We start from the raw sequence: 26,516 nt of genomic DNA, 5'->3' as shown, positions 1-26,516 counted from the left end.
GATTAAGTGGTGGTCAGTAAATTAGCTGTGATCTTGAATTTTTCCCTTACATGCCATTGTCAAAGGTGATATTCTGTTAACTTTCTGGCAGAATTGGCTATGAATTCTGGTGAAAGACTCTAAATGTTTTTTCTTGAAATGAGCAGCTAGAGGCAATTTTTTTAGGTGATGAAGGGTACCTTTAGTCTTTTCTTTTTGCTTATTAAATAATAAGTTGAAATTAGACTTGCATTTTAAATTAATATTCTGAGATTAATACCTGTCAACCATGAAGACATGTGTTCTTCTCTGTTTACTAGAGGTTCAGGAGATGTGCAGAGTACTGTCTAACTTACTAGCTATTACTTGCAGAGGAGGGATGTTTAATCTTTAATCTTAGAGTGTTCAAGTCTTAATGCGCTGGCTTAAAACTACTTCTCTCATACTTAGATGTGCATGGATTCTGAAAAACACATGATATATACCTTTGGAGGCAGAATTCTGACATGCAATGGCAGCGTTGATGACAGCAGAGCCAGCGAACCACAGTTCAGTGGATTGTTTGCTTTTGACTGCCAGTGTCAGACATGGAAACTTTTGAGAGAGGATTCCTGTAATGCTGGACCTGAGGATATCCAGTCCCGAATAGGACACTGTATGCTGTTCCATTCTGTAAGTATCCACACCATACTTTGATTTATGATGCCCGACTTTAAGGAAAACATATGGTTTTGATTTTTCTTGCAAGTTTGAAGCTCTTTAATCTCCCGAGTGGTGTGTTGTCTCACTTGATTTTATATTCACTGACATTCTGATGCTTCTTTGGTAAGTGCAGGTGGTATTAATTCAAGTCTTGGAGCTTTCATGACTTCAACTGAATAAAATTTAAAGTAAAAAGCAAGGTGAATTTTAAATAGTTGATTTTATTTGAATAATGGCAAATAGACCCAAAGGCTACGGTTCAATTTGATCTAAAGAGCTTTTCTTTTAAAGTTGGTAGAGCAACTTTAGAAGTTTCTGGTCTAGCAGATACCCTATGTAGTTACTGGAATGGTAAACTTGACTAGTGCAGGGGCTTACTGGGTGTGTATTGAGATGCACAGGCCTCATTCCTTTGTGCTGAGCACTCAGCTGCTGCTTGTTGTCTTGAGCAGCTGTTAACAGCTGGGCACAGATGGGTGTTATGGGCAGTGCATCCAGAGCCTGATGGAAAAGGGTGGGGGGCAGGGTGTGTATAGCATTTTATTTAGTATTGGGTATTTAAAACCACCTTCCATTGCCTTTCCAGTTGTGCTCATCAACCGCATGTTTGCTTAAGTGCAGAACACGGGAACTGTGGGGTGAGAGTGGTAAAGGGAGGATGGTTAGTGTCATATATCTTCTAGACTAGCTTTCCACATAGGTGTTTTCAGTGGAATAGCGCAGTACGGAGAGGATTACTATCAAGCAGGAATGCTTGCATGGGTAGGTGTGGTGCAGTGGCAGTTCAGCACTGAATTTACATGGCAGCTTCTTAGTGGTCATAAGTGGAGTTTGTAGAGTTTTGCTGACATTAAACTCTGACTTGGGAGTGGGAAGAGAATTAAAATTAATATTGTGGCATTCAAGTGTATACTGATAGCACCGATTCAAAAATGGCCAGTTTTGAACAATTTACTGAGTTTATTTCTCTTTCCCTTTCAAATGAAAGATCAGAATTTTTATAGTGAATACTGTGCTTTCAGAGCTTTCAATTTTATTCTTGTTTTGAATGGCTCTAAAATCTGGTGAAAAACATTGCCACACAAAATTCTGCACAGCTACCTGAGGATTTTTCAAGTATGTGTCTGTGGTAAACATAAGAATACAAGTTTCTGTAAGCACAGGTCATGGAAGTTTAGGTCCTTTGCTGTTTTCTCAACCATTTGAAAGAAAAATAATGCCTCTTACAGACTTTCCACTTGGCAAACTTAAAGAAGTAATAAACCTGTTATTCTTGGCTTGCTGCTTGCCATTTGCCTGTTCCGAGTTTAGTAATGTGCTGGTACCTGGATGGTTTCTCTTACGGTCTGTCTTTTGTTCCTGTTTTGGGGGTTTTTTTGGTGGTTTTTTTGGTTGTTTTTTTTTCTTTAACAGTGAAGTTATGATCTAATAGGTTTTAGGCATGGAGGCTGTTAATTCTTTATATTAAACTTGAAAAATGAATTGCTGTTTCAATGTTCTGAAGTTATATCTTGATCAGGCAGGGATACAATAGTTAACTGTAAAATCTGCCTAGTCACTCTGGAGCTGAAACTCTGTTGGATCCAGGTTTGTTACTTCATATAGATCATGAAAAAGAAGTCTTTAAAATTGCATTTGTAAGAGGCTTTTTGGGGTGTAGAAGCTGTGAGTCCTTAATGGTTTAGCTCTTGAAACTGGGAAGTCATAAATCCAAGAATCCAGAAGATCAAGAATCCAATCAAGAATTCTTAAGTTTTTATTGAGTTTGAGAATAATACCCTGTTCTGCATAATTGTTCCCTGTGAATCTTTGTGGAGATGACAGTAAAAGATACTTACCAAATTAAAACTGGCAGACCTGATTGTTAAGGCATGATTTTAAATTTACAAGAAACATATCTGTTACTCTCCGATTCATTAATGTTTCTGTTAATGGTCACAGTTGGCCAACATGCTTTCTTGAGCTTTGTGAAGACAAACTTTTTTTTCCATTCTAGAAAAATCGCTGCTTATATGTGTTTGGTGGCCAGAGATCGAAGACTTATTTGAATGACTTCTTCAGTTATGATGTAGACAGCGATCATGTGGATATCATATCAGATGGCACTAAGAAAGATTCAGGGATGGGTAAGAGTATATATAACTACATATTAATTTCTTCGCCTTGGTACAAATGAGAAATATATTGTTAAGTAGGTGAAAGGCCAGCTTCAGTGTCTTGTGGTATCAGGTTAGCATCCTTAACTAGCCCTACATACCCAAGTAAAAACTCCACAGTATATAGGTTAAACTTATGCCAGCTCTTTTGTCCTTCCTGTCATTTGACACTCACTGTCTTCAGCACAATACAAATAATTGATGTGTGAAACCACGTAGCACCTCCAAAAGAAAAAAATTCACCAAAATAAGAACTAAAAGTATCTCCTTTGAAACTCCAGCAAAGACCAAAAATAAAAAAAAGGCTGAAAAAATATTTTCCTTTAAACCAGGAAAGGAGAAAGCAATTTTTTTTCCTCTAGTTTTCACCAAGTGAGAGATGCCATAAAATAGAAATAATCTGCTTGGTTTGAGATGCAGAAAAGGAGGTAGGATGCTCAAAGATAGAGAATTGGAGTAGAGGGACAGAGGTTATTTTGCCTGGCAGGAGCTGACTAGAAAGATGAGGCCTGTTGTCCTGTCATTCTTGTACTAAATTATCAGGGAGGGCCAAAAAAAAGTAAGAGGAGGGAGCAAGGCTTCAGTCCTGTTTGGTTCATACCACTATATATGTGAACTATATACAGTAGGCATAGTTCTGTATAGCAGAAACCTTTAAAACCACCCAAAAGGCATTGTAATGTAACCATAAAGAACTGATTTTGTACCTTTTCCCTTTCAATGACATAGAGAAGAATGATCCTTTTTTTTCCAAAAAGGATTTCTGCATATATAAGCACATCATTTTCCTGTTGCAAATATCCTGATTTTTAGCATATAGCTCAGAAGTTGAAATTTGTGTTGCATTGTGTACTACAGAAGTTATGAATATTTCTCATATTGGGTATATTCAGTCCCCATCTTGTTTTCTCTTCTTCCAGTTACCAAATCCCAGGAAGCTAATTTATCTTGAATTTAGGCTGCCCTCCTTATTTTCATCAGGCTTAATTTTTAGCAAGTAATTTTGCTGAACTTTTGAAGTAAATTATTGATAGTTATGAGTTATTGTTTGCTCATTAATTTAGTTATGCCAATGAGGGAGAAGAGTACCCAAGCTCTTATTCTCTGGAGTCATTTATTTACTTGAGTGCTTCCAAGAAAGAACCAGCTTGTATTGTTGACAGTCTTCTTTATTAAGGTGCCTGCATGTTGTCTGATGCTGCTCTACACACACCTACGCACCGTTTGTTGTCCTTGGAGCTTTCAAAGAATTGATTTTTTTTTTTCCATGAAATCGCTAGCATTCTGCCATTTTGCTTTTTTAAAACTGCATTTCTTTATAGCTAGAAGCTTTAAAACATGCGGCTTTAAGCTGACACTTGAGCCTACTTCAGATTTAAAGATACTGAGTTTGTCTTATGGCTGGAGAAGACACTGAGCTCTGCTTCTCAGCAAGTACATTAACTGCAAGGTTTGGTTAAGCAAATGAGACTATAGTATTTAGCCCTCCTCCCCATTCTCACAGGTCCCAAAGCGGTAAAGTAGACTTTGACTTTGTAAGAAAATGACTCATTGGAAATAATTCACGAGTAGATTTTCAGTTTACTGTTCTCCTGTGTATAGAAAATAAACAGATTTGAATGTTTCCCTTGCTTTTGAAAGAAAATGCTAGGATTATTTGCATTTTAACAGGAAGAGAACAAAATGCTTGTTACATTCAGGCAGCAAATGTTGACAGCACTATTTTCACCCCAAAAGCAAGTCTTTTATTGGGCTCTTGTTAAGTAGTGATATACCATTTTGATCTGTATGAACAAAGTGACTCCCTGACTGGTCGCTGTGAAGTTTTAAGCTGCTCAGTGTGATGAGTCAAGTTGAGGATGCCTGACCTAAATGTTCCTTTAAAGTCCCATGATTACTTTCAGTTCCTGGCTTGCATGTGGCATTCAGTTCTATTCTTAGTTGAGCTATTTTGATTTTTACCCTTCCTAAAAGAACTTAATTGTGTATTTGTTTAAAATTTGTTAGAGGAGTAAGAAGACTTTAAAAAAAAAAAAAAGTAGTAAAATGGATAGTTAAGAATTATCAGTAATATGGAGTTGTTGCAATGCTAGAATGCTAGAAAACTATGGTAATGATGGTTGGTTTTGCTGCTCTCATCTTCTGGATGAGATATTTATGCTGTTCAGTGTTTCTTTGCTCTTAGTTGTGCCTTTGATCCTGGAACCACTTCCTTGTATAGCTGATGTGTGTGAGAATATTGGGTGATAAGTATCACTTAAATTTTCTTAATTTGGAGTAAAGAACAATAATTTCAGCAAGTTTAGATGTGCTTTTTTCATTTCTGGGAAAAGTTCAAATTTGATCAAGGTACAATTTCTGAAAGATGGGTTTGCACACAGCTCTGTCTGCTAAAAATGTCTCCTGACTTGATCTGCTTTGAACATGGGTAAGCCTTGCAGCTCTTCATGTCTGGCAAATGCCATTTGCCCGTGAGCATGGGTTCTTTCTCCAGCTCATTGCATCTAAAAACCTGGTGCTTTCTCTTAGTTGTTAAAGGAGGGCACTGCAGTGAATTTAGGCCATTAGGGATGGTGCATGATAACTGTTAGGAGCAAGAAATTTGTTAGTTCAGCTAGAGAATGGACAAAATGGTACAGAATAGCAGAGGATGCAACTGTGATAATGAGTCGGATGTGAAGAAAGGCAGTAGCGGTACAAATTGGAGGAAGCGAGTACAGTTGAATAGAGCCCGTGATTGGAGGAGAGGCAGAAATGTGTATGTTGACGAACAAACCTTTTTAGAGTAGTTGTATGCTTTAATTATAAAAAAACCCCACAAACAAGAACACCACCACCAAAAAAAACCAAACCCAACATGCATATGCCAGAGGGTATCTCTGAAGTGTACGTGTGGTCTAGAGATGCCACCAGTATCAGATGTCTTCAAAAGGCTGTACTGACAGCTTGCCTGACTTGCTTAGCACACAATCCATGACTAATCACAGGCAGTCATTTCAGGTCTGAGGGAGATAATGAGAACACTTGTGGTCAAGGCTCCTGTGATAATCCTTTTTGGCCCTGACTCAGGTGGTGTGTCAGAGCTGTCGGTCAGGGGGAGAATTTCCTTCTGCAAGAGAATCAAGATCATCTTGGATCCCTTGGCATTGAGTAACTTCCAAAGCTGAATAAGAACAAGCGTTAAATGTTCTTGTGGCTCCTTTTAATGGTGAAGTAGTTCTTATGGGCAAACTGCAAATATTTTTTAGCTACCATTGAAGATCCCATGTCTCTTGCTGGGGCAGGTGCTCATTCCAGATCCAGAGCTGTGCACCTGGCAGATGGGAGATTTCATGGATAAGTACCACGGACAGAGGCAACACAGCCCCGTCCAGGAAATCCTGATTTAAAACAAGACGATGTCAGAAAAACATTAATCAAAATAGATAGCACAGCTTGCTCAACATGGCCAGGATCCAGCTCAGACAAGCAGTCTGAATATCTCATTTTGATCATCTTGTTTGTGACACCTGACGTGTTTTGCCCTTGTTCAGTTTAAGGTCTACCTTGCCAGTGGCCAGCACATGTCTTGCCTTGGAAGCGCTTTGTTTAGTGAGGGACTTTATGTGCTCTTCGTCTTGTGAGGTGCTTCTCTGAACCAATCTCAAAATACTTTCCTCTGACAGTGAAGGTGAGGAGGAGAGCAGGCAGTCACCTAATCCTCAGATGCTTTATAGAGATGACGTAGCAGCAGAATTCCATTCAGATTTACTAACCGACTTGTTTTTACCAAAATCTCGTGTTGCTTGGGAGAGAACCGAGCGCTGGACATTGGGTTACTGCTTTTTCAACATGACAGCCGAACTGTTCAAATGGTTGTCTTAGCTGCTCCTTGGCTGACTGCCAAACGCAGTCTCATCATGAAAAATCCAAGAGGATAATCATTATCTTGCTGTGTCAACAGCTGGCCTGCATGCTATCTCTATCACTCATCAAGGTTTGCTCCATTAAAGTTCGTGCGAGGTGCTGCTTCAGTTTTATATGGATTACAAGTTGTGGTATGGAGTAATTTGCTGACCTATTGGTTTTTAAAAATTAATCTGTCGGGGAGGTGCCAGGCTCTGGTGAACAACAATATCCATGTGATCTAGCTTCCTCCAGTTTTTTAATCACGAGGCTTCACAAGGAGGGAGGATACTTGTGAATCACTTGTAGTGGTATTAGGAGTAATGTATTCTGAGGGTTTCATAACTTAGGTGGCACTAAAAGGCTGTCAATTAATTTGCTTCTCTTAATTATCCTTCACACAAATCCTTCAGAAGTGGTCTGTAGTCTACAAGTTTTATATAATTGTTTTGCCAATGCTGTGTTTCAAAGCATGTTTAAAAACATGCTATAGCATACCCTTGAATGTGAGAGATGAGATTTAATTTCCAAACTTCTGTCTAGTACTGTGAGAACCACATCTGTGAACTCCGATTTACTGCTTTGCAAACTCTGCCTTTGTGTAAAAGCTCTGTTTTCTTGCTTAGATACTGGCAGCAGCCAACAGTGCGCTTGAAATAACTAGCTGTTTGCACATACAAGCCAAAAAATATTCAGCTTGCTTAAGTGATCACTGTGATCAAATAAATGCCAGTAAGTAGGGACTGTGGTAGTGAGAACATCTCTGTTTCACAATTAGGTGTCACTTTTGTAAAAAAGCTTTTCCAATGTGTTACATTTAAATGGAAATTATATTGTGCAGGGTTATGCAGCATCTTATCAAAGCTTTCTCAGGAATTTCTACTTCTTTATGTAACTAGCTGCTAACTCAAGGCCTGTGTGGCTGAATATTGTTTTCAAATATTGAGGCCATGAGCTTTTTATTTTTGCTATATAAAAATAAATGAAAATGTTAAGTTCTGGAGAGAGGATTCAGACTTCTTGTTCTCAATTAGTTACTGTCCTTCTACCCTGTACTGGTTAATGAGATTACAGGGGGGAAAAAAATGCAGCGGCACAAGAAAAGGATTCACCATCTACTAGACTTTTTGGGATTTTATTGTGTTTAGTAATTTCTCTCTACAGCTTTTCTCCTTCAATCAGTAATGCATTGTCATAGGAGCCAAGTTAATATCGCATAGCGACAGGCCAGTGCTGTGTTCAAAACAACCAGGGCTAAGTCCTCAGTTGCTGCTTTATGTCCTTCGAGTTGTCTGCCCACAGCTGACCTGAGTGATCACCGGGCTTGAGAGGCACTCTGAATGGTGTGAAATTGGTGGAGATTTGCTCCAAAGCCGATTTACGTTTATGCAAAGAAGTGGAAGAGCAAGGGAACTTCCATGGAGCCATTCTTAGGACTTTATGCACCCCTTGGATCTAGTACATTGCAAATAATAGTTCTTGCAGTGCGCTGGCATTACTGCGTCTGATTCTCACCCCTTGTTCATGACTTTTTACTCTGAGTCTTAAAATTTAAAAAATATATCCTAAGCAATCAGTTACTGTCACAGGTTCAATTCTGTCTCCCATGGAGGATTAAATTTCCTTCCCAATATACGCTAAATTTGTTAGCTAAATATCACAAGTACTTTTCACAAGTTTACAGCCCATGTCCCTCTCTAATATGCTGACCGCAATCATTTGAATTATATCCAGCATTTACTGCAAGTCTGCTGCACTTGCAGATTATGAAGCTCTCTTACCCCCTAGTGGAAGTGTTTGTCAGTCGTGAGGATTTTATGTAGCCCTTTTGCTCTGTCAAGGATCAGACTTCCTTGGTAAACATCTTTTTGTCGTTTCTGTTGTGTTTAAAATATCACAGCATCTCCCTCTTACTGTGTAGTAGCTTGCCTTATTTTCTATTTATTTTCAGGGACTTGTTTACCAAATTTGTGTTGTCTTGTGGTTTGTGGGGTTTTGTGTTTGTTTTGTTTTTTTAATCAATTACACTTAACTTTCTAGTTCTGTCTTCCTCTGCAAAAAACGAGATGTCAATGTTGTCTAGCCCAAGGCACTACTTAAATATGGTTTCTACACAGTTGCTTAGATAGGTCAAAGTTTATGTAAGTTGTTCCCTATCTTAGGCCCTTACTAAATGTAGGATATATATATTTTTGATAGATTATTTTTCTAGACATTCTGCATTTCAAACAGTCTGAAGAAAAGATTGATTTACAACTGAGGGAAGCCTGAAATTACTTGACCTGAATTTGGTTTTGATTGCAGTTGCTGTGGATAAATCCTATTCTTACTATCAAGTAAAAAAACAAGAGGCCCTGAACTTTGGCGGCTTTTCCCTCCATTATTTAAATAATTTCAGCTTCAGGAAGTTGAGCATAAGCTAGATGCAAAACTCATTTAACACTTCAGGACGAGGGATGGGACTTCCATAGACAAGTTTTGTATGCTTTCTGTATCAATGGTAATATAGCAACCTTATTTCTCATGATTATAATAATTTTAATTTCAATGAGCCTGAGGTATTAATGCTCTGAAGATTTGCATGCTTTTTTTCTAAAAACCTGGCATGGTCTTGAATGTTCAAAGCAGTAGATAGGGTTGCAAAGACATTTTCCATGTACATTAGAATTGCTGATCAACTTTAGATGGCTCTTCTGGCAGACACGTCTTAAATATGCCTTGAATTTAATCCTTTTGGGTCAATGATTTAGTCCTTGACTATGCAAGCAAACACATTACATGATACTTTTCAAAAATTAACAATATTTAGTCTATAATTGTCTTTTTGTTCTCAATTTCCTTATTGGGTGACTTTCACAGTACTCATTAGTCTTATTTAAAAACTTCCTTGTGGTCTGTAGCTAAAACAAGGTATGTAGTTGTTGTTGTGCCAGCATTGTTCCCTGCTTTTGTTCTCCGCTCTGCCACCCATTTGCTTACAAACTGGATTAATTTTCCTTTGAAACTTTGTGGCAAAATTGGAGGTCAAAATAGGCAGGCTTATGCTGATGAGGGCTCCAAAGGCTCTGCCTCCTGCTTTTCTGTAAAACCATAAGCAAGGATTTTGTCGACAGGACTCTGACTTATCTGATCTTTTTATTTTTTAAGAAATGTTTGGGTTTTTTGGCTTTACTAAACATTTCAGTAGGGGCTTAAACTGTAGAAAACCAAATGCTGCTCAGATTTTTTTTAATTGATGTTTATTACTTTCTTGGCCTACCAAATGAGAAGAGACAAGTAGGAGACCAAAACCTATTACAGAATGGGCTTGCAAAATACCATTTTGTGTGTTCTTAAACAGCAATATTAAATGATTTATTAGTGTAGGGCTTGTTTTCTAGTCTGTGTGTGTGGTTTGCAGTTAATTGCAGGGAAGAATTTGCAAAATACAAGAGTTCTGAGAATTTTTCATGCCAAAATCTTGATCGAAGGCCAGGAACCTTTACCAGCCTTTGTAAACTGACCCAGAAAGAGAAATGAGACAAACAGGGTCTGTAAACAAAGATCACGTGCTCTTCACAAATACATTTTGGAAGGATGGTTGCCTAGGGAAACAGGAAATGGGGAATTATACAACAAACAAAAAGGACTGCCAAACAAATTTGCTGACCTTTTTTTCGGGGAATTATGATGAAAACTGCTGGAATCCTCAGTATTTCACCATATTTCTAAATCTGAAGGTGGAACAGAAGAATAGCTTGGTAATTATACCACAACTATTTAGAAAATACAAAAAACTTCCTTGACATCTTTGTCCTAAAGGAAGCAATGCAAGGTTGCGAGCTATGTAATCTTGAGTTCATCTTGAATTTTTTTGAGTTTCCCAGCTTTTGCAATTAAGCCTTTTGGAATCAATGGTTCCTTTTACAGATGAGATAACAAAGTCACTCTATTCATATCTGTAAGGGTCATCTAGCTCTATCTTTAGACAGTTTAATCCTCGTTTCTGAGCTGGTTGTCTCCCAGATAGCTCTGTCCATACCTTTTACTAGGAAACAGCAGCTCTCAGAATGTTTTTTGTGCTTCCATGAGTCACAAATAGGAAGGGAAGAAGAGAATTTGCATTGGACTTGTCCTTAGCAGGGAAGAAGTCAGCCTCTGGATGAAGTTTCTTCCTCTCCTCCCTCTCACCCTGCTTTGGAGGGCATGTGCAAGAAGCAAATTGTTTGCTTGACAACTCCTGCATGCCTCCTGTTTTGAGATGTGCCATTTCAGTTTTAAGTTGTGGTAAATAACGAGATCGCTGTGCAGGAGAGGTCACAGAAAATACCAGCTTGGGATCACTCAGTCCATTGGGCTTGGTTTTATGTGAAAGATGAAGAGGTGAAAGTAATTAAGTATAACCCATTTTCTTCTTTTTAAGATGCTATTTATCCCAGAATACTGAAGAGGTAGTTATGTGAAATCTCATGCTTGTACCATAGATATTAGAAAATCTGTTGAATTGCAGGGGGAGGGAAATGCATTTGTCTGGTGCTTGGATCCCTTCCTGTGTCCTCCGTTGTTTTCAGTGTGTAACTTTTTTTTTTTTGTCAGTTCCAATGACAGGTTTCACTCAAAGGGCTACCATTGATCCAGAACTGAATGAAATCCATGTCTTGTCAGGGCTCAGTAAAGATAAGGAGAAGCGGGAAGAGAATGTAAGGAATTCCTTCTGGATTTATGACATTGTGAGGAACAGCTGGTAAGTCAATGAAAGAGGTGCTATTTCTAGCATCTACAATGACTTTCTTTAGAAAGCAATCCTACACGATCCTGTCTCCCAGGTAACTCTATAACCTCTTATAACCATGGAATGGTAAAGTTGAAGACAACTGAATTCCCTTGAGGCACATTTTTTTCCCATAGTCTTTAGAGACACCATGGCAATAAGCCAAATGGAGGCAAATCGTGTGAACTTCTTTATTGGAGGCAGGTGGAGGGGATGAGGGGAGGTAAGCCATTATAAGAAGTTTTTCCTGTAGGAAATGTTCAAGGCCAGGATTCATCATCAGTGCAGAAAATTCAGTCAAATGTAAGTTGTTAATAGCAGTGTACATGGTACTAGTTATTAGAAACTAAGGAAACTGGTCTGCTGTATGAACGGTGATGGAGAAATCTTCATGCTAGATCTATCAGCTCTTTTCAGGCTGCATGCAGTGGTACTTCAGGTCGCTGCTAGATCCAGTATTTTGAGGAAATATCTGCTCGACTGTTTGCTGTATTGTATTTGGTAGCTGGTTGCCACTGTCCCTTTCCAGAGCTGGCAGCGTTTTTTTGTATTCAAGGTCTCGTCTAATGTGGGGCCAATCACTTTGAAAGGTGTGAATGTTGTTTTTAAAAAATAGATTTTCAGTTATCACTTAAGTCTGCTTGGAAATCAGTAATTGAAATAGTAGCTTTGCTGTAGTCTGTGACCTTTGCTATAGTCTACTGTGTCCAAGATGGTATTCTCCATAATGAAAAATGCATCATGCTGACAATTCTGCTAGCAAATAGTGCAACATCTAAAGATACTTCCAAAGCTCATGATGTAAAATTTTCTAGAATTTTTTTCCTGTTTGTCTTGTGATTGAGGACTGTGTTCAGCCAAGATGACCTTCTCTGATTGTTGGATGGGTTTCTTTGTAAAGCTAAGAATGGGGATAGGACAATACATAGAGAAGTAAGAAAATCTTTGGTGTTATATGCCAAGCAGTTCAAATTGACATCATTTGTACCTTATAGCCTTCCTATAGGTACTACTAATCCTTGCTTACTGCCTTGTATTTCAGGTCTTGTGTCTATAAGAATGATCAAGCAGCAAAAGAGAATCCAGGTAAAAGCCTTCAGGAAGAGGAGCCCTGCCCAAGGTTCGCCCATCAACTGGTGTACGATGAGTTGCACAAGGTATGAAGGTCCAGATACATATATAGTGATTTTTTTTTTTTAGTCTTACTGCTCTTAAGGTGTACTTGCTTTTTCAAAGATGGTACAAAGAACATAGCTTTTTGTATAGTGTTAATGTTTGGGTTAATGTGGTGGGTACCTTTCATTTAACTTACTATCATCTTTTGAAATAAGGTGCTAAGCTACTTTTTATGTCAACGCGAAGTAGACATGATAGCTCCTAGTTGAAATCAAAATGCAGACAATGGGATATAGTATATCTCTACAAAGTTGTCAAGTGGCTAGCTCCTAGCTGTTTTCATGCTTGAGAACACTTGAAACTTCGTTCATTATCCTCAGGGACTTAATCTCACAACCTGTTAGTAAATAAATGGTCACAGATTGTTACCAACATTTCTAGGAGAAAGTGCGTTTGAATGAACTAATCACTGTTAAGAATCTGCTCTAACAGAGGTGCCTTACTTTGCCCTGCATGTCAGAAGCAACTGTCATTCTTTAGCACTATCTGACTTTAATGGACATATTCATACTTAAGTAGACTTAAAATTGTTTATAGTGTACATGACTGCTCAGTAAATTTAGGACTTTGTGCATATTAACCAATAAAGCACAAACCATGGATTAGGTTACCGTAACTTCATTAACGTATGAATTTAAATTACTGTGACACACTTACTTAAACTTTCACAGATATTTTGCAATTACAATAAACTTTTTCTAAAATTGCTTTTTAGTCTGAAACAGTCCGGACTGAAAAAGACAAATATATTTTAGTCTTATCATTCCATGGGATGTTAATCAAATTTGGGAAACCCAATTAGTCCAAAAGTTTGGGGATAAGGGTGATTTTAAAGAGGAATAGGTGCAGCTTCTCTAGGGAGAACTTGTATTTTTTGTTGTCTTCACCAACTTTAATGATAGATTGTGAATACTGTTCTGCCTTTAATGGTTTACTTCTGAGTGTAAGGTACCTTGAGATTGAGAGTAGCGTTTTGTAAGTTATTGTGAAGGCTGCTAAGTCATGGCAGTTGCCCAGCTTTATCTGAAGAGCTATTTCATGTGCTTGTTTTGAAGAGTCTTATTTTTAGAAACCTCTGTTCAAATGACCTTTCTAAACTCCTCTGATATAAATAAGGAGAGCCTACATCAGTGGGATGCAGAATACATTGTTTTGAGTGATTATTTTTAAAGCTGTAGAGAAAGGTAGCCTGTTGGACTTCTTGAACCTCAGCATTTAAAGACCCTTTGTGGCATGTTTAATATCAACAGTCCGGAGTCTGAAATACCAAACGATGTGAAGAAATAAAAAAGTGAAGAAATAAACAGTCCTTTTTAACACTTCCACTTTTCTTGAGATTTGCCTTTCTCCATAAATCTAGCCTTGCATTTCAAAGGTGGTGTATCCTGAAACTATTAGAATGGCTGTTAGACTACTTCATTTGAGCTATTGTGAGCAAAAATAGATTTTACGTACAGGTATATTTAGTATGTCCATGATTGGCATCTCAGGATTGCTAGAGTCTTTGAAGACAATCACAGTAATGGTTGCGACTTCTGATTCTAGATAAGTTTGGTGTTTTCTTCCTCAGTTCTTCCTAACATTACAGTTTTGGCTTTTTTGTTTTACTCTTTATTCAGTTAGCTTTTTCCTTTCTGCCCATGTAGTGTATTGAGTGTCTGGCAGCTAGACTGCTGTATTGAGGCAAGACAAATCTGCCCTTCTAGAGACCATGGAAATATTTTTCTCTGCAAGTCAGATGAAGGCTCTGTAGAGTTTATGGGACATGTGGGGACACAGGCCTGCTGGTCATCTCCCAAGATTATGCTGGACTGGGCTTGTTGTCACTTGGAGCATCTTTAGGACTTCCCACTCTGTCAGTGGCCCTTGTCTTTGGGGAAGATAATAGTCTTCGCTGACTCAAGGCAAAGGCTGCTCGTCTGAACTGTGGTGCTTTAGTAGTGCAGCTTCACCGACAGTGCTCTGACCAGAACCAGAGCATTAGTCTACAAAGTCCCTTTTTTCTGAGTCTTCCTAACAAGCATAAATGTTTCTTCTTCAAAGAAAATGCATGATTGGTGGAGTCATCTCTCAATTATATGGGTGTAATCTGCTCATCCCCAAATTAGAGAAAGGCTTAATACAAGTTCCTTAATTTAGCCTCTCGTGACAATGAGAATTTGGAGTCTTTGAGGAAAAGATTGGAGAAGAGGTTGGTAATCTATCAGTTTAAGTATTGTTTGCATCAAGTATTTTGAACTGGCTAAAAAGACTTGGCTCAGATCCTTCTTTTCTGCTCATATTTTGGATGCTTAAGGATTTATCACGCTCATAGGTTTTTTCTAAAGAAAGAGATTGCATGGTTTGTGGCTGTATGCTTATAAATGTCTCAGGAATCTGCTAGAGGGAGGTGCTAACAGTGCAGCTTTTTCTTATTTTAAAATGTAAGCAGTTTAAGAGAACTTTCTTCATCTCCTAGGGGACAAAGTAAGGCTAATAATAAGATGGAGCAGCTTGTCTAAAAGGCAGTTTTCTCCCTCCAGAATAAATCTCTACGAAGATGCTGACATAGTAAATAGTCTTTGTTTAATGGATGTACACAAACAATCAACTTTTTGATCTGCCTCTGATTTGCTTAGGTTCATTATTTATTTGGAGGGAATCCTGGTAAGTCTTGCTCTCCAAAGATGAGATTAGACGATTTCTGGTCTCTGAAGCTCTGTCGACCTTCAAAGGAATACCTGCTAAGACACTGCAAATACCTCATAAGAAAGCACAGGTATAGAAACAAAAGGTGTTTTGCAATTTTCTTTTCCAATGCGTTTGGTGGTTTGTTGTGGGGTTTTTTTGGGGGGGTGTTGGGGTATTTTTGTTCTGTTTTGTTTTTAAGTTGCTAAAACTTGAATATTTTGTAAATTTTTGGCAGATGTCACTTCATTGATTATATGATCATCTTCAGGTTTCTTGATTATTTTTAATTTTTAAAAAATTATGTTAATAATAAAAAGCAGTGGGGCAGGGCTAAACTACAAAATTAACTTCATTCTGGTTTTACTGTGTTATTCTAAAACTAGAAAAATCTGGCTGTTGTGTGGGGAGTTGTGGGGAATTTTTAGATTCCCTTTTCACTCTGCTGTTCATCAACATGTGTTTTGGTACTGTCACCTCCCAAGGAAATGGAGAATGTTTCTGAAACACTGTGCTAGGAGATAGTAACAGCTCTGAAGGATGCTAATGAAGTCTGGGGGCTGGATGCCTTTGCACATCTGAGACTCAACTGTGGTGAGGTCATCAGAGTTTCTCATTCAGAATCACTTGAAAGATCTCACTTATGCAGAATTCAGCTACACTGTGATGCTTCTTGCACTCTGGATACTTCAGAGCTGCTTTATATATGCTATTTAGGGCAACAGCTTTTCAAAATCAAGCTTATGGTGTTGCCTTAGGCAAGAAATTGCAGCAGCGAGACAGCCTTTCAAGACCCAGCAAATTATTTGAAGCCAATAAATAGCTCTTTCTGCATTCTTGGTGAGAATACTTTGATATCAGGTTCTGCCAAGAGTTGGAGGTCAGTTTTTACTGATGGTGTTTTACTTCTGAGGCAGTAAGCAAATTGCTATACTCAACTCATAATCACTGTGGCTGGATGAGGCCTTTTGCGGGTTAGCCACGCAATAGATGTGAATACCTACAAGAATGAATAAGGTCTTGCCCAGTAATCTGGGAGGTTTATTAAACCCACATGTGGTTGTATGCAAATGCAGCTGTACAGCCTCCAGAGACAGCTCTGGATTACTTGTTTTTACTTGCTTAAACTGCACTCAAAGGAAATGTTGCTTCATATTGTCTGGCAGAAGTTTGGGGTTTATGCACCATGCTCCCATTTATTGGGGTCCGTATGAGGGAGCCAAACATGACCAGCCAGGGACTGGTATGATGGGTGCTTTGCCTCTCGGGTTCGTGTGCCTCTCAGGGCTGGAGCTGAACTGCTGCAGAGTCGCTTGGCTGCCTGTTACCTGCATTCCATCAAGCTCTAGGTACCAGAACAGGTACTTGGCTTGCATACACAGCAAATCCACTGCATCAGCTGGAGTCCTGTTTGGCCAATTAGCTTGTTTAGTACCAGTCAGCCATAGTGGAACTAAGCTGGCTAGGCGTAGAAGAGCAAGGTGTTAGTGGTTCCACTTATTTCAGGTCCTTCAGAAGCTCTCCTGGACCATGGCAATATCATCTAAGAATATCTATGTGAATGTTTGGAAGAAATCATGCTTAAATACCCAAATGTCATGTTCATCAGGTAATAGGCATAGTCTTAGCGCTCCATACACTGGCTAAACGACCTACATCTTTAGACAATTTCAAAATTTGGGCTACACATGTCCACTACTGTATAAATAGCCAAGTTGATGACCCAAATAAAAAAAATAACAATATGATTAAATCTATTCAGTGTGACTTCTTTCAGTTTGACAAGCTATACTCTGCTAAAAGTAACTGAAATATATTATGAATAAAATACGATGTGTTCCTGTAAGGCAGTTGATACAAGGCAGTTAAGTAGGGTCCTCATCTCTGGAAGAATCCAGAATTGTCTGAGCTGTTTTCCTGGGAAGGCTTAATACTGTGTATTGGTGATGGAGAAGGCAACAGAGTGCAATACTCCACTTGGCAAATAGGTGATAGGAGAAAAAGATAGGTAATTTAAACCTCATCTTTTCTAGGCTTATGCATCCAACTCAGTGCTGCAGGGAAGTAGCTTTGCTCACTGATGGTGCTGAGCCTAGGGTCATTTTCCAAGAGCTATATTAACTTCTTCAGGGAATTCACAGAAGTTACAGTTTCTGTTCATTAAAAGAAAATGAGAAAATAATGGTGGTAGTGCACAGGATTTTTACGTACATGTACTCTTTCTGAAGGTGGGATATTAAGGCGCAGTATTCATTGAATCTAGGGGTTTTCACCCCTGTTGTCCCTTTTTCCGTTGTCTGGCAGAAGTGGGGAGCGTTCTCCATCCCTGTACTTTTAGTTGCACTTCTGCACAGTCAGGAACGTAAATATCCCTGGGACTGAAGTGCTGAAGGCTTGCCTGTGTCTGAACTGTGCTCCTCACATGAGGTGCTACTCATACCTTACTTTATTTGTGGAAAACCAACTGTACTAAGTGTTTTATATTTATGTATTAAGAAGTTATTGTACATATGCTTTTGAATATTTTTAGTAAGAGTGTAATACTTTGCCCTTGTAACTCCCTTACACCCCCCAAAAACCTCTGTGTTTCAGTCTGGCTTGAAAGCGTGCATGTACTACTGCAAGTAGGAGGCTGAGCTGCCATTAACATCGTGTTGTTTGGAAATACTGGGCTGAAGGTTTTGTTAGATGGGTTTTGCTCTTTGTAGAAATAGTAGTACTTAGTCCTGAAGGAAATGGCTGTGCTCAAATTTTCTGTCTCTTTGCAGATTTGAAGAAAAAGCTCAGACTGACCCTCTTAGTGCACTGAAGTACTTGCAGAATGATTTGTATGTAACCGTGGATCACTCGGACCCTGAGGAGACAAAAGAGGTAATGATGACCGATCCCTGTCTTAGTTATAAAAAAATGTAAACTGTGTTCTCATGTGGAGTTTTGATCCTCTTAAGCCTTGTTTTTATTCATTTTGAAAAAGCTCTACAGGTGCATGACACTTTGCTATATCATGTATTTCTCTGCTCTAAAGATCATAGTGCTTTAGAAGCAGTCATTTTATCTGGAACTGCAGTTGTAAAATAGCTTTTGTACTCATAATAGTGAAGACTAGGCCTTTGTTTTAATTCCAACGTACTGGTGTGTATTTTGGGAGCTTTAATTGAAATGTAAACTCGCTGAAATGTCACGAGTCTGTAGTTGCTTGTGTGGTAGAAAGTGAATAGAAACTCTTACTCTGCCTTTTGATTTGTCAATATTAAGTAGCTCTGGGGGAGGGCAAGAGGTTTTTCTCTAGATGATAAGTATTTCTGCAAGTAGATTGTATATATACATTGCTTGCTAACCTTAAAATCTTATTTCCTCTGACTTTTGAATATTATCCAGTAGGCATATTCTTTTATTTGTTCCAGAAATTTGTTCCCATTTCCTGTTTTGATTCCATTACTGCAGTATGTGTTGCTTTACAAAAAGGCTTAAAGAAATAGTGAAAAGTGTCAGATAAGGTGGTCGATTTGACTCTGCCATTAATTTCCACATGGAACTTGCAGCAGCCAGCTATGGAATGAGGAAGAGGAGGCCATGGTTCTTACTCTCTTCTTCCATTAATGACTTTGGAGGTGATTCGACAGCTTCTTTTATAAAATTGCGATAGGAGAATGGGTGCTTTTACTCCAGGCTGAGTCTCTGGATTAAATCACTTGATCTGGTAGTTTTAACTTGTTACTGTACGTAAAGAAAAGATCATTATACGGGCACTAGAAGCTTTTGCGGGAGAACATGTTTCTTGAATATGCACAGTACAGAATTGTAGGATTAGAAGAATCAAGAAAAAAAAAATTTACTCATATTGGGATCTTGGAACTGATCACATTTGTCAAATTCTGGTTAGCATTTATAAACATCTGATCCAGTAAAACATTTAAGTGCTGTGCCTGTAAGGTTTCTGTTAGATGGTTTCTCATTTAAATTGTCCCATATCAAGTAATTTCACATGCTTTCTAGCCGTTTTAGCATAGGAAAGACAAATAATAGATAATGCTGATTTTCTTCAGCTAGAAAAGGAGATAATTTCCCCCCCCCATGCAGCATGCATCAAGGGGGCTCAGCCCGATTATGCCCCATCTTCCCAGTGTAGTAGCACTTTCCTCTTCCTATTTGAACCTGTAATAACCTATAACATATAACAACCATTCTGATGCTCTCTTCTCCTGTTCTTCTCCCTCCCACCCGCTATAAGACCATGTCCTGTGTTCTCTGATCTCCCTTTTTCTCCATGTTGTACCTGTGTGCTGGTAGCCCCATCATGCCTGTGAAGGCCATGTCTCATTTTGGCCAGTTACTCCTAAAGAGATCTTGCATCTCATGACTGGCTGTGCCTTTTTATTGCCTGAACAGAAAACATTTGTGGTGTAATCAGCAAGCTCCTCTCCTTTTAGTTCATGCTGGCTACTGTCACTAGCAGACCAAAGGAACTGCCATAAAAGCTGCCCATTGTCCACATCTGACATACGAAATCCTTTAATAGTCTACATTTGATTTTCCCAGTTCAGGGTGTAGTATTTAACTTGTCCACCTTGTAATAATGAAGAATTTACCTGACTGCATGGGCTCTTCTCAGATTTTTGGGGAAAAGTAGTAGCTTTATCATACAAGATAGAAATAGAATAAAAAGTTTTTAAAAAAAAAAATCATCCCTTTTCGTAGAGCATACTAGTGTTCTGCACACTAATGATGTAGCATATGAGCTTCGGTAGCTCAGTCCAGCTGAGTGAATATGTTGTGAATACTTTCTCTGCAGGCCTAATGCCTGATCTGAACAAAATTCAGTAGCTTCTGTCCATCATGCTGGTCCATCTGATAACGCACACCATTCAGCAGAATTCAAGCTTCTGTTCCAGTGGTCTCCTAAAATCATTTAACAATTTCTGGGAGGCTTTTTTGTTTGGGTTTTGGTGGTGGTTTGTGGGTTTTTTTTTTACTTGTTTGTGGTTTGGTTTGGGGTTTTTTTTGTTTGGTTTGTTTTTGTTTAAATTGTGCTGGTCAAAAAGCTTTAACTTCCAAAGCTTTTTATGCTGCAGCAGATCTGCCAGCTATATGGCATAGAGCCAGCTACTGGGCTGGTACTGACCGGGTGTATTTCCAGTTGACGTCAATTTACCTTCCGTTTATCACATTGAGTTGGCTTTTTGCTCTGGCATTACATCTTCAGATTGCTCTTCTGCTTTCCAAAGGACTGACGCAGGCTCTTTGGATTTTGTATCAAATTTCAAGCACCAGTTTGTGTATCTCAGCCCAGACACCTACATATTCTGTCTTTATTTGTAGTTGAGATCGTCTTAATTAATATCAAAGGCTATATATCTGATTGGCTTGCTTCGTGCTGGCTACAGTGATTGAATGTTGTACGGCTTCTTAGTGTGGCAAACGTTAAGGGAATTGGTTTCTGCCTGTTCATTTCTCTATCTCTAGGGCAACTGTTAAATTTGAGAAGGACCAAGCTGAATAAGTTTATCCCCAACTTTGTGCTACAGTTCTCTTGGAGACTGGTCTATATGGTTTCATGTTTTATGGATTGAGATATGGGTAGTGTTATCTAATATTACAAGTAGAATTTCACTTTGAGGTAAGGCTTACTGGCTTTGTAATAGAAGTAATTTCTTCTAACTTAGGCAAGTCTCTTCAGCTGTTTTGAGTTGGATGCCAAAGAAAATAAACAGACTGTTCTTGAAACTTTGGTGTTAGTAACCAATTTTGTTTAAAGTAGCATGAATGATTGATAGTAGAAACATAGCCCCAGACTTTTGTTCCTTTGTTGTGAATTTTAGGGATGTTAATAGGATTATAGTTTTATTTCCTTTTTTATTATTCTAAAGTGAAGTAGATGCCTGCAAGTAACAGGTATTGCATGGGTGCGTGTTATAGTAGCCACAGGCTATATGCCAGCTCTGTCTCTGCTGTTCCCCATAAATGCAGATCCAGTTCTCTTTAACTGTGATTCTGCTTGAAATAGCTTAAAACTCTTCAGTTAGTTCAGTGTTCTCTGGTCAGTGAATCTTTTTTTACTGGCTGCAGATTAATAGCTCTGACATTGTATGTAAAGGAGGATAGATCCCCAGAGCACATGGAAGTTTGTGTGTTCTAGTTCATGCAGAGGTTGAGATCGTATAAAAGACTGGCATTTGTTGGTGTAAAAATTTCTGGTGGCATGGATGTTCTTCTGTTTCATATACACACAGATGTGCATCTGGTGGTAGTTTACAGCTAGAGGCTTTTAAAGATAAAAGGATGGTCAAGATAGAAGATCAAAATGAATTCTCAGTTTTGTATTTGTGTCAAGGAAAAAACAGGTGCTATTAGAGCACAGAAACATCAGTAGATCACATACAAGGCTAAAGGTGATTTCCTTGAACACTGGAGTAACATACCCAGAACTTGGCTGCTGCTTAGCGGGCTATAGAAGAAATAAAGATGATATAAAAAGTGCCCAGTGCTGTCCAAGTAAAGGGGAGTAAGATGACTTTGTATGTTGAGATTGAGATTCAACTCCTGGTGAAGCTCAATCCCATGATCTCTGTATAAAACAGATACAAAGTGCAAGTAAAACTTCAAGTATGTTTTTCTTGGAGCATGGTAGAAGAAAGAGCAAGAACCTGGAGGCCAGTTTGAGGCCTGACTAGCTTGTAGACTGAGGCTGGAGGCCCCTGTTCAAGGCTGCTTCATACTTTCCATTCCTAAGACCTTGTCTTTAATAAATTTGCCAGATGAAGCCAGCGGGGCCCCAAAGTATTGTTTGAGTCTGCATTAGACTGATATTTCTGGGAAAGTTGAAGCCCAAATGGGAAAAATAGTTCTAGGAAGGAGCTAAGAAAAGCGTGCTTCTCTTCTTCGTGTCCTGCTGTGATTTTTTTTTTTTTTTTGGTAAAGCTTCAGAGTCTGAGTGCTGCAGGAGCAGAGGCTTTGGAGCCAAGGAGCCTTTACAAAAACAGCTTTCAGCCTTCCCAACTTTAGCTAGTGATGGCTCTGTCCTCAAAGAATTTGAGCCTCTCTTTGCTGCTTTGAGCCTACACTACGAGGCACCATCCCAACACAACTGGTCAAAGCTGAGAAACTGTTTTACACTGTGATCCGAGCACTTGCCATATAGACATTACAGAGGAGGAATTATGTCTGATTCACACAACCTGCTGGGTATCCCAAAAAGGAGTTACTTATTCCCCCTTAGAGTTAACCATTTCATTTGTGCAAAAGGCAGAAGCGTGCAGTAAATATACTAAAACTTGTATTGGCTGCCACGGGGCAGAATTGCTTTTTTTGCTGTAGGTAGAAAGTAGATAAATTACACATAACTGATAAAAACACAGTAACATTGGAAACATGAAGGTCATAAGATGGAAAATGCCAGAATTAATATTACCTATGTAGTCTTAATTTGGCCTGTCTCTGAATGTGGTTGATTATATTAGATTATATAACTAATGCACCGGATATGTAACTAATATAGCTTCATGTTGGTTAACCATATACATTTATCTCTGAGGAACCCCTGCCTCAGTTCAGAAGGAGGGTTGGATCTCTGAGAGAAAAGTTAATTGTGTAATGAAGAGAACTGTTGTCTTTTGAATGGACGCTTAATTTGGAATGGATGAAGCCAGTGAGCCAGAGGGATTGTCAGAAGAAAGTGGGTGGTGGTGTGATTAAAGCATTGGACGCTTCTGCTGGATAATTGAATTCTGGTCCTGCCTTTGTAACACAGTTGCTGTGTGACGTTAAGCAAATCTTTTTTTGTAGGTGGTCATTAATTGGGTCTTTCATTCTGGTGCCTGTTGGGAGAGAGCTGAGGTGTGATTTCCTTGAGGGCTTTGCTCTTCTGGCTGCAAGTGAATTCAGAAGCTGCTGCATAATACTATGTATTTTGAAAAAATCAGATTCTGGTAGTTTCAAACAGGGGACCCAAAATTAATCAGTTTGAAGTGCTGTCTGTTATGATAACAATTAATATGATAGAAAAAACTGAAGAAGTTAATTCCTTCTTTAGAGAAGAGTTTAAACTTCATGAAGAAAACACTGTATTGGATATACGCTGTGAATGGTATGTGGGAAACGTGGTCTTGAGTAAGCAGTAACCTTTCTATGGATTGGAAAAAAAGTAGGGGTACTTTGGGAGAACATTATACTGTTAGCTGGCATTGTAATGCAAATGCAGAGTGAACCAGGTTAGGCTCAGTGCTGTCCAAAACTGATGTTCTTAACTTACGTGCTTTACTTTTCTATCAGAAAGTGCTTTTTAAGTGTGAGATGATACATAAATTTTCAGAACAAACAACAAACCTCCAGGTTAACTGAAGTGTAGTGTCATCAGTGAAGAAGGAGTGTCCTGGTTTCAGCTGGGATAGAGTTAACTGTCTTCCTAGTAGCTGGTACGGTGCTGTGTTTTGAGTTCAGTATGAGAAGAATGTTGATAACACTGATGTTTTCAGTTGTTGCTCAGTAGTGTTTAGACTATAGTCAAGGATTTTTCAGCTTCTCATGCCCAGCCAGGGCACCTGACCCAAACTGGCCAACAGTGTATTCCATACCATGGGACGTCCCATCTAGTTTAGGAACTGGGAAGTGGGGGGCAGGGATTCGCCGCTCGGGGACTGGCTGGGTGTCGGTCGGCGGGTGGTGAGCAATTGCCCTGCGCATCATTTGTACATTCCAATTCTTTTATTACTACTGTTGTCATTTTATTAGTGTTATCATTATCATTATTAGTTTCTTCTTTTCTGTTCTATTAAACCATTCTTATCTCAACCCAGGAGTTTTACTACTTTTCCCGATTTTCTCCCCCCTCCCACTGGATGGGGGGGAGTGAGTGAGCGGCTGCGTGGTGCTTAGTTGCTGGCTGGGGTTAAACCACGACAAGGAGACAAGATGCTCCTTCCCCACAAAGCTGGAAAGAAACTCCTAGCTGAAAATCCATCGTGCCTAGCGCAGTTGAGGCCGGAATACTTGGCAGAGAGTCTTTTAAACGAATTTTTGGTCTCAGTTCAGCGAGATTCTAGCTGGATCCTGCTTATATGGTCTCTTAGTTGGGCATCCTGAGACCCAACCTCAAGCACGGCTTGCTTTCTGTTTGCAGCAGGATGGCTGCTGGCGTTGCTGGGGGAGGCAAGGGAACCCCTCGAAGCATGTGGCGTCCGCTTTGTCCCGGCATAGCCGGCTTCACGTGCTACCAGGCAGTTGGCAGCAGGCCCGTAAGGCAATTGTGTAGGAGGGAAAGATGGCCAGGACATGGCGTTTGCTATCAGAAGCAGCACAGATTTAGCCACTGGTTTTATTGGAACTTTTGGAGCTATTTATGCTGGGCATCTGTTGAAGTGCGTTGCTGATTCGGAGCCAAGCAACTCTTACAAGTTACGCTAGCAGTGAAATACACGTGTAGCATTGCAATCCCTTTTGATTTCATGTAACCAGACCTTGCACTCAAGAGAGTGCTTAAATCAACAACTTCCCCCTGTTCTGCAGTTTGTCAATCCTGTACCTTTCTAACCTGTTCTTAAATACCTACAGTGCTAGCTTCACGTGTTAGCGTCCCCAAAAGATGCAAACTTAATCTGGTGTGTTACTGTCCCTATTTTAGACTGGTTTTTTCCTGATGAAAAGTTGAAACTGATCTTGCTGAAGTGTTTCTGTGGCTTCTTGCACTTAGTTGTAGATTTATGTTTTTGTAGCGGCCTTTTACATTTGTGACTTTTTGCAGTTTTGTCCTTGGGACTTTCTTCTGTGGAAGCTCTGCAACCCTGACTCCTTTGAACTTTTATAGAGCTTGATTTTTCAGACCACTTGATTTTTTTTCTAGTGCTTTCCTCATATGTTGCGAATTGATATAGGGCATCCAGAAGTGGTTGCCTCACTGTGGATGAGACCTACGAGCCTTGATAACAGGAGTACTTGATTTATTTGAAGATCCTACTCCTTTGCATGCATTTTCTATGCATTTGTCATTCTTGCAATAGGGTGATACTGATCTATTACAAATCCTAAATGCATTTTCACAGAGCCTGTGTACCCCAACCTGTTTTGTATAGCTGATTTCTCCTGTTTATGTTGATTTGCACTTGGCCCTAGTGAATTGCACCTTGATCCATCATTATAAGCTGGATGAAATGGATAAACAGTCTGAAGCCTGTCTGCTACCATGCTGGCAGTCTGTCTGAGTGTGGTGTAAGGTCTGTGGACTCAGTAAACGATTCTTGTTCTGTCAAGCAGGTTATCACTGTAAAACCCAGAATGATGCTGACCCTGGCGCACAGATGAATCACTTCTGATTCATGGCTCCGTTTTGATGTCAAACCATTGACGGTTACCCACAGTAAAGTTATTTGACCTATTTGCCATTCCCTGTTAGCTTAATCTAGGTGATGCCTCAATAATTTGCCTTAAATATCATATAAAAGCATCAGAAGTCCTATGAAAGTCAAAATGGACAATGTCTATTGCCAAGTCTGATCCATAGGGCCTGCTGCCTTGTTGTAGAAGAAATCAGATTGATGTGATACATCTTGTTGCCAAATCCACATTGGCTGCTACTCGTCACCTTCTCTGCTCCTAGATGCCTGCAAATTGTCTGTGTTCCCATTTTTTTCTTGAAATTGAAATTAAACTGATGGATATGTAATTCCTGGCTGTTCTTCCCACTCCTTCCCTGAACATATTTGCTTCTCTTCTGTCCCGTCCCCCCCTCCTTCTTTCCTTCGGGCTGTGTGCTGTAAAGACACAGACAGGAGACAAAAGATTACAAGCCTTTAAGGAATCGGCTAATTCTTTAAGGAAACATGACAAAAGCAGTAAGCTTTGCTACAAGTGGGTAACTGAAAACAGCAGCTGGAGGCAGAAGAAGATACTGTGTTCACTGTCTCAGTAAGACATTAAGGGAGAATAAAACCATGAACGTGTTACTTAAAACGTTTTTACTCATGTTTCTGATGTTTCCCAAGCAAAGAATTTTGTTTTGTTTTGTTAAAAAGACGTTCCCTTAAACTTGTGATACGAGCTTCTCTGGTACTTCAGAAAGGTTGCTGCCATTTAAAGCTTTCTCTGTGTTCAAGAAGTTCATGCTGCACTGTAGCAGCTACCCTGTTTTCATGCCATCTAATCCTTGCTCGCTGAGACTGTACCACGTTCTTCCTTGGGAATGTTGTGTGAAAGAGGCTCTACCTTACTTC

General features: G+C 39.3%; 1 protein-coding gene across 3 annotated transcripts in view; it reads left to right on the top strand.

Annotated features, from left to right (window-relative positions):
* The window catches only part of MKLN1 (muskelin 1), a 106,724-nt gene that overhangs the window by 68,580 nt on the left and 11,628 nt on the right, over positions 1-26,516 (top strand). For all 3 annotated transcript variants that reach the window (XM_069801539.1, XM_069801540.1, XM_069801541.1), the window contains 6 exons: positions 430-651; positions 2,678-2,807; positions 11,298-11,445; positions 12,515-12,629; positions 15,267-15,406; positions 18,084-18,186. In XM_069801539.1, coding sequence (XP_069657640.1) covers positions 430-651; positions 2,678-2,807; positions 11,298-11,445; positions 12,515-12,629; positions 15,267-15,406; positions 18,084-18,186 — 858 coding nt within the window. The remainder of the gene's footprint in view (positions 1-429; positions 652-2,677; positions 2,808-11,297; positions 11,446-12,514; positions 12,630-15,266; positions 15,407-18,083; positions 18,187-26,516) is intronic.

The sequence above is a fragment of the Haliaeetus albicilla genome, chromosome 14 (assembly GCF_947461875.1).
Source record: "Haliaeetus albicilla chromosome 14, bHalAlb1.1, whole genome shotgun sequence".
Lineage (NCBI taxonomy): Eukaryota > Metazoa > Chordata > Aves > Accipitriformes > Accipitridae > Haliaeetus > Haliaeetus albicilla.
The sequence above is the reverse complement of the archived record's forward strand: the minus strand, read 5'-3'. Positions and strand labels throughout refer to the sequence as shown.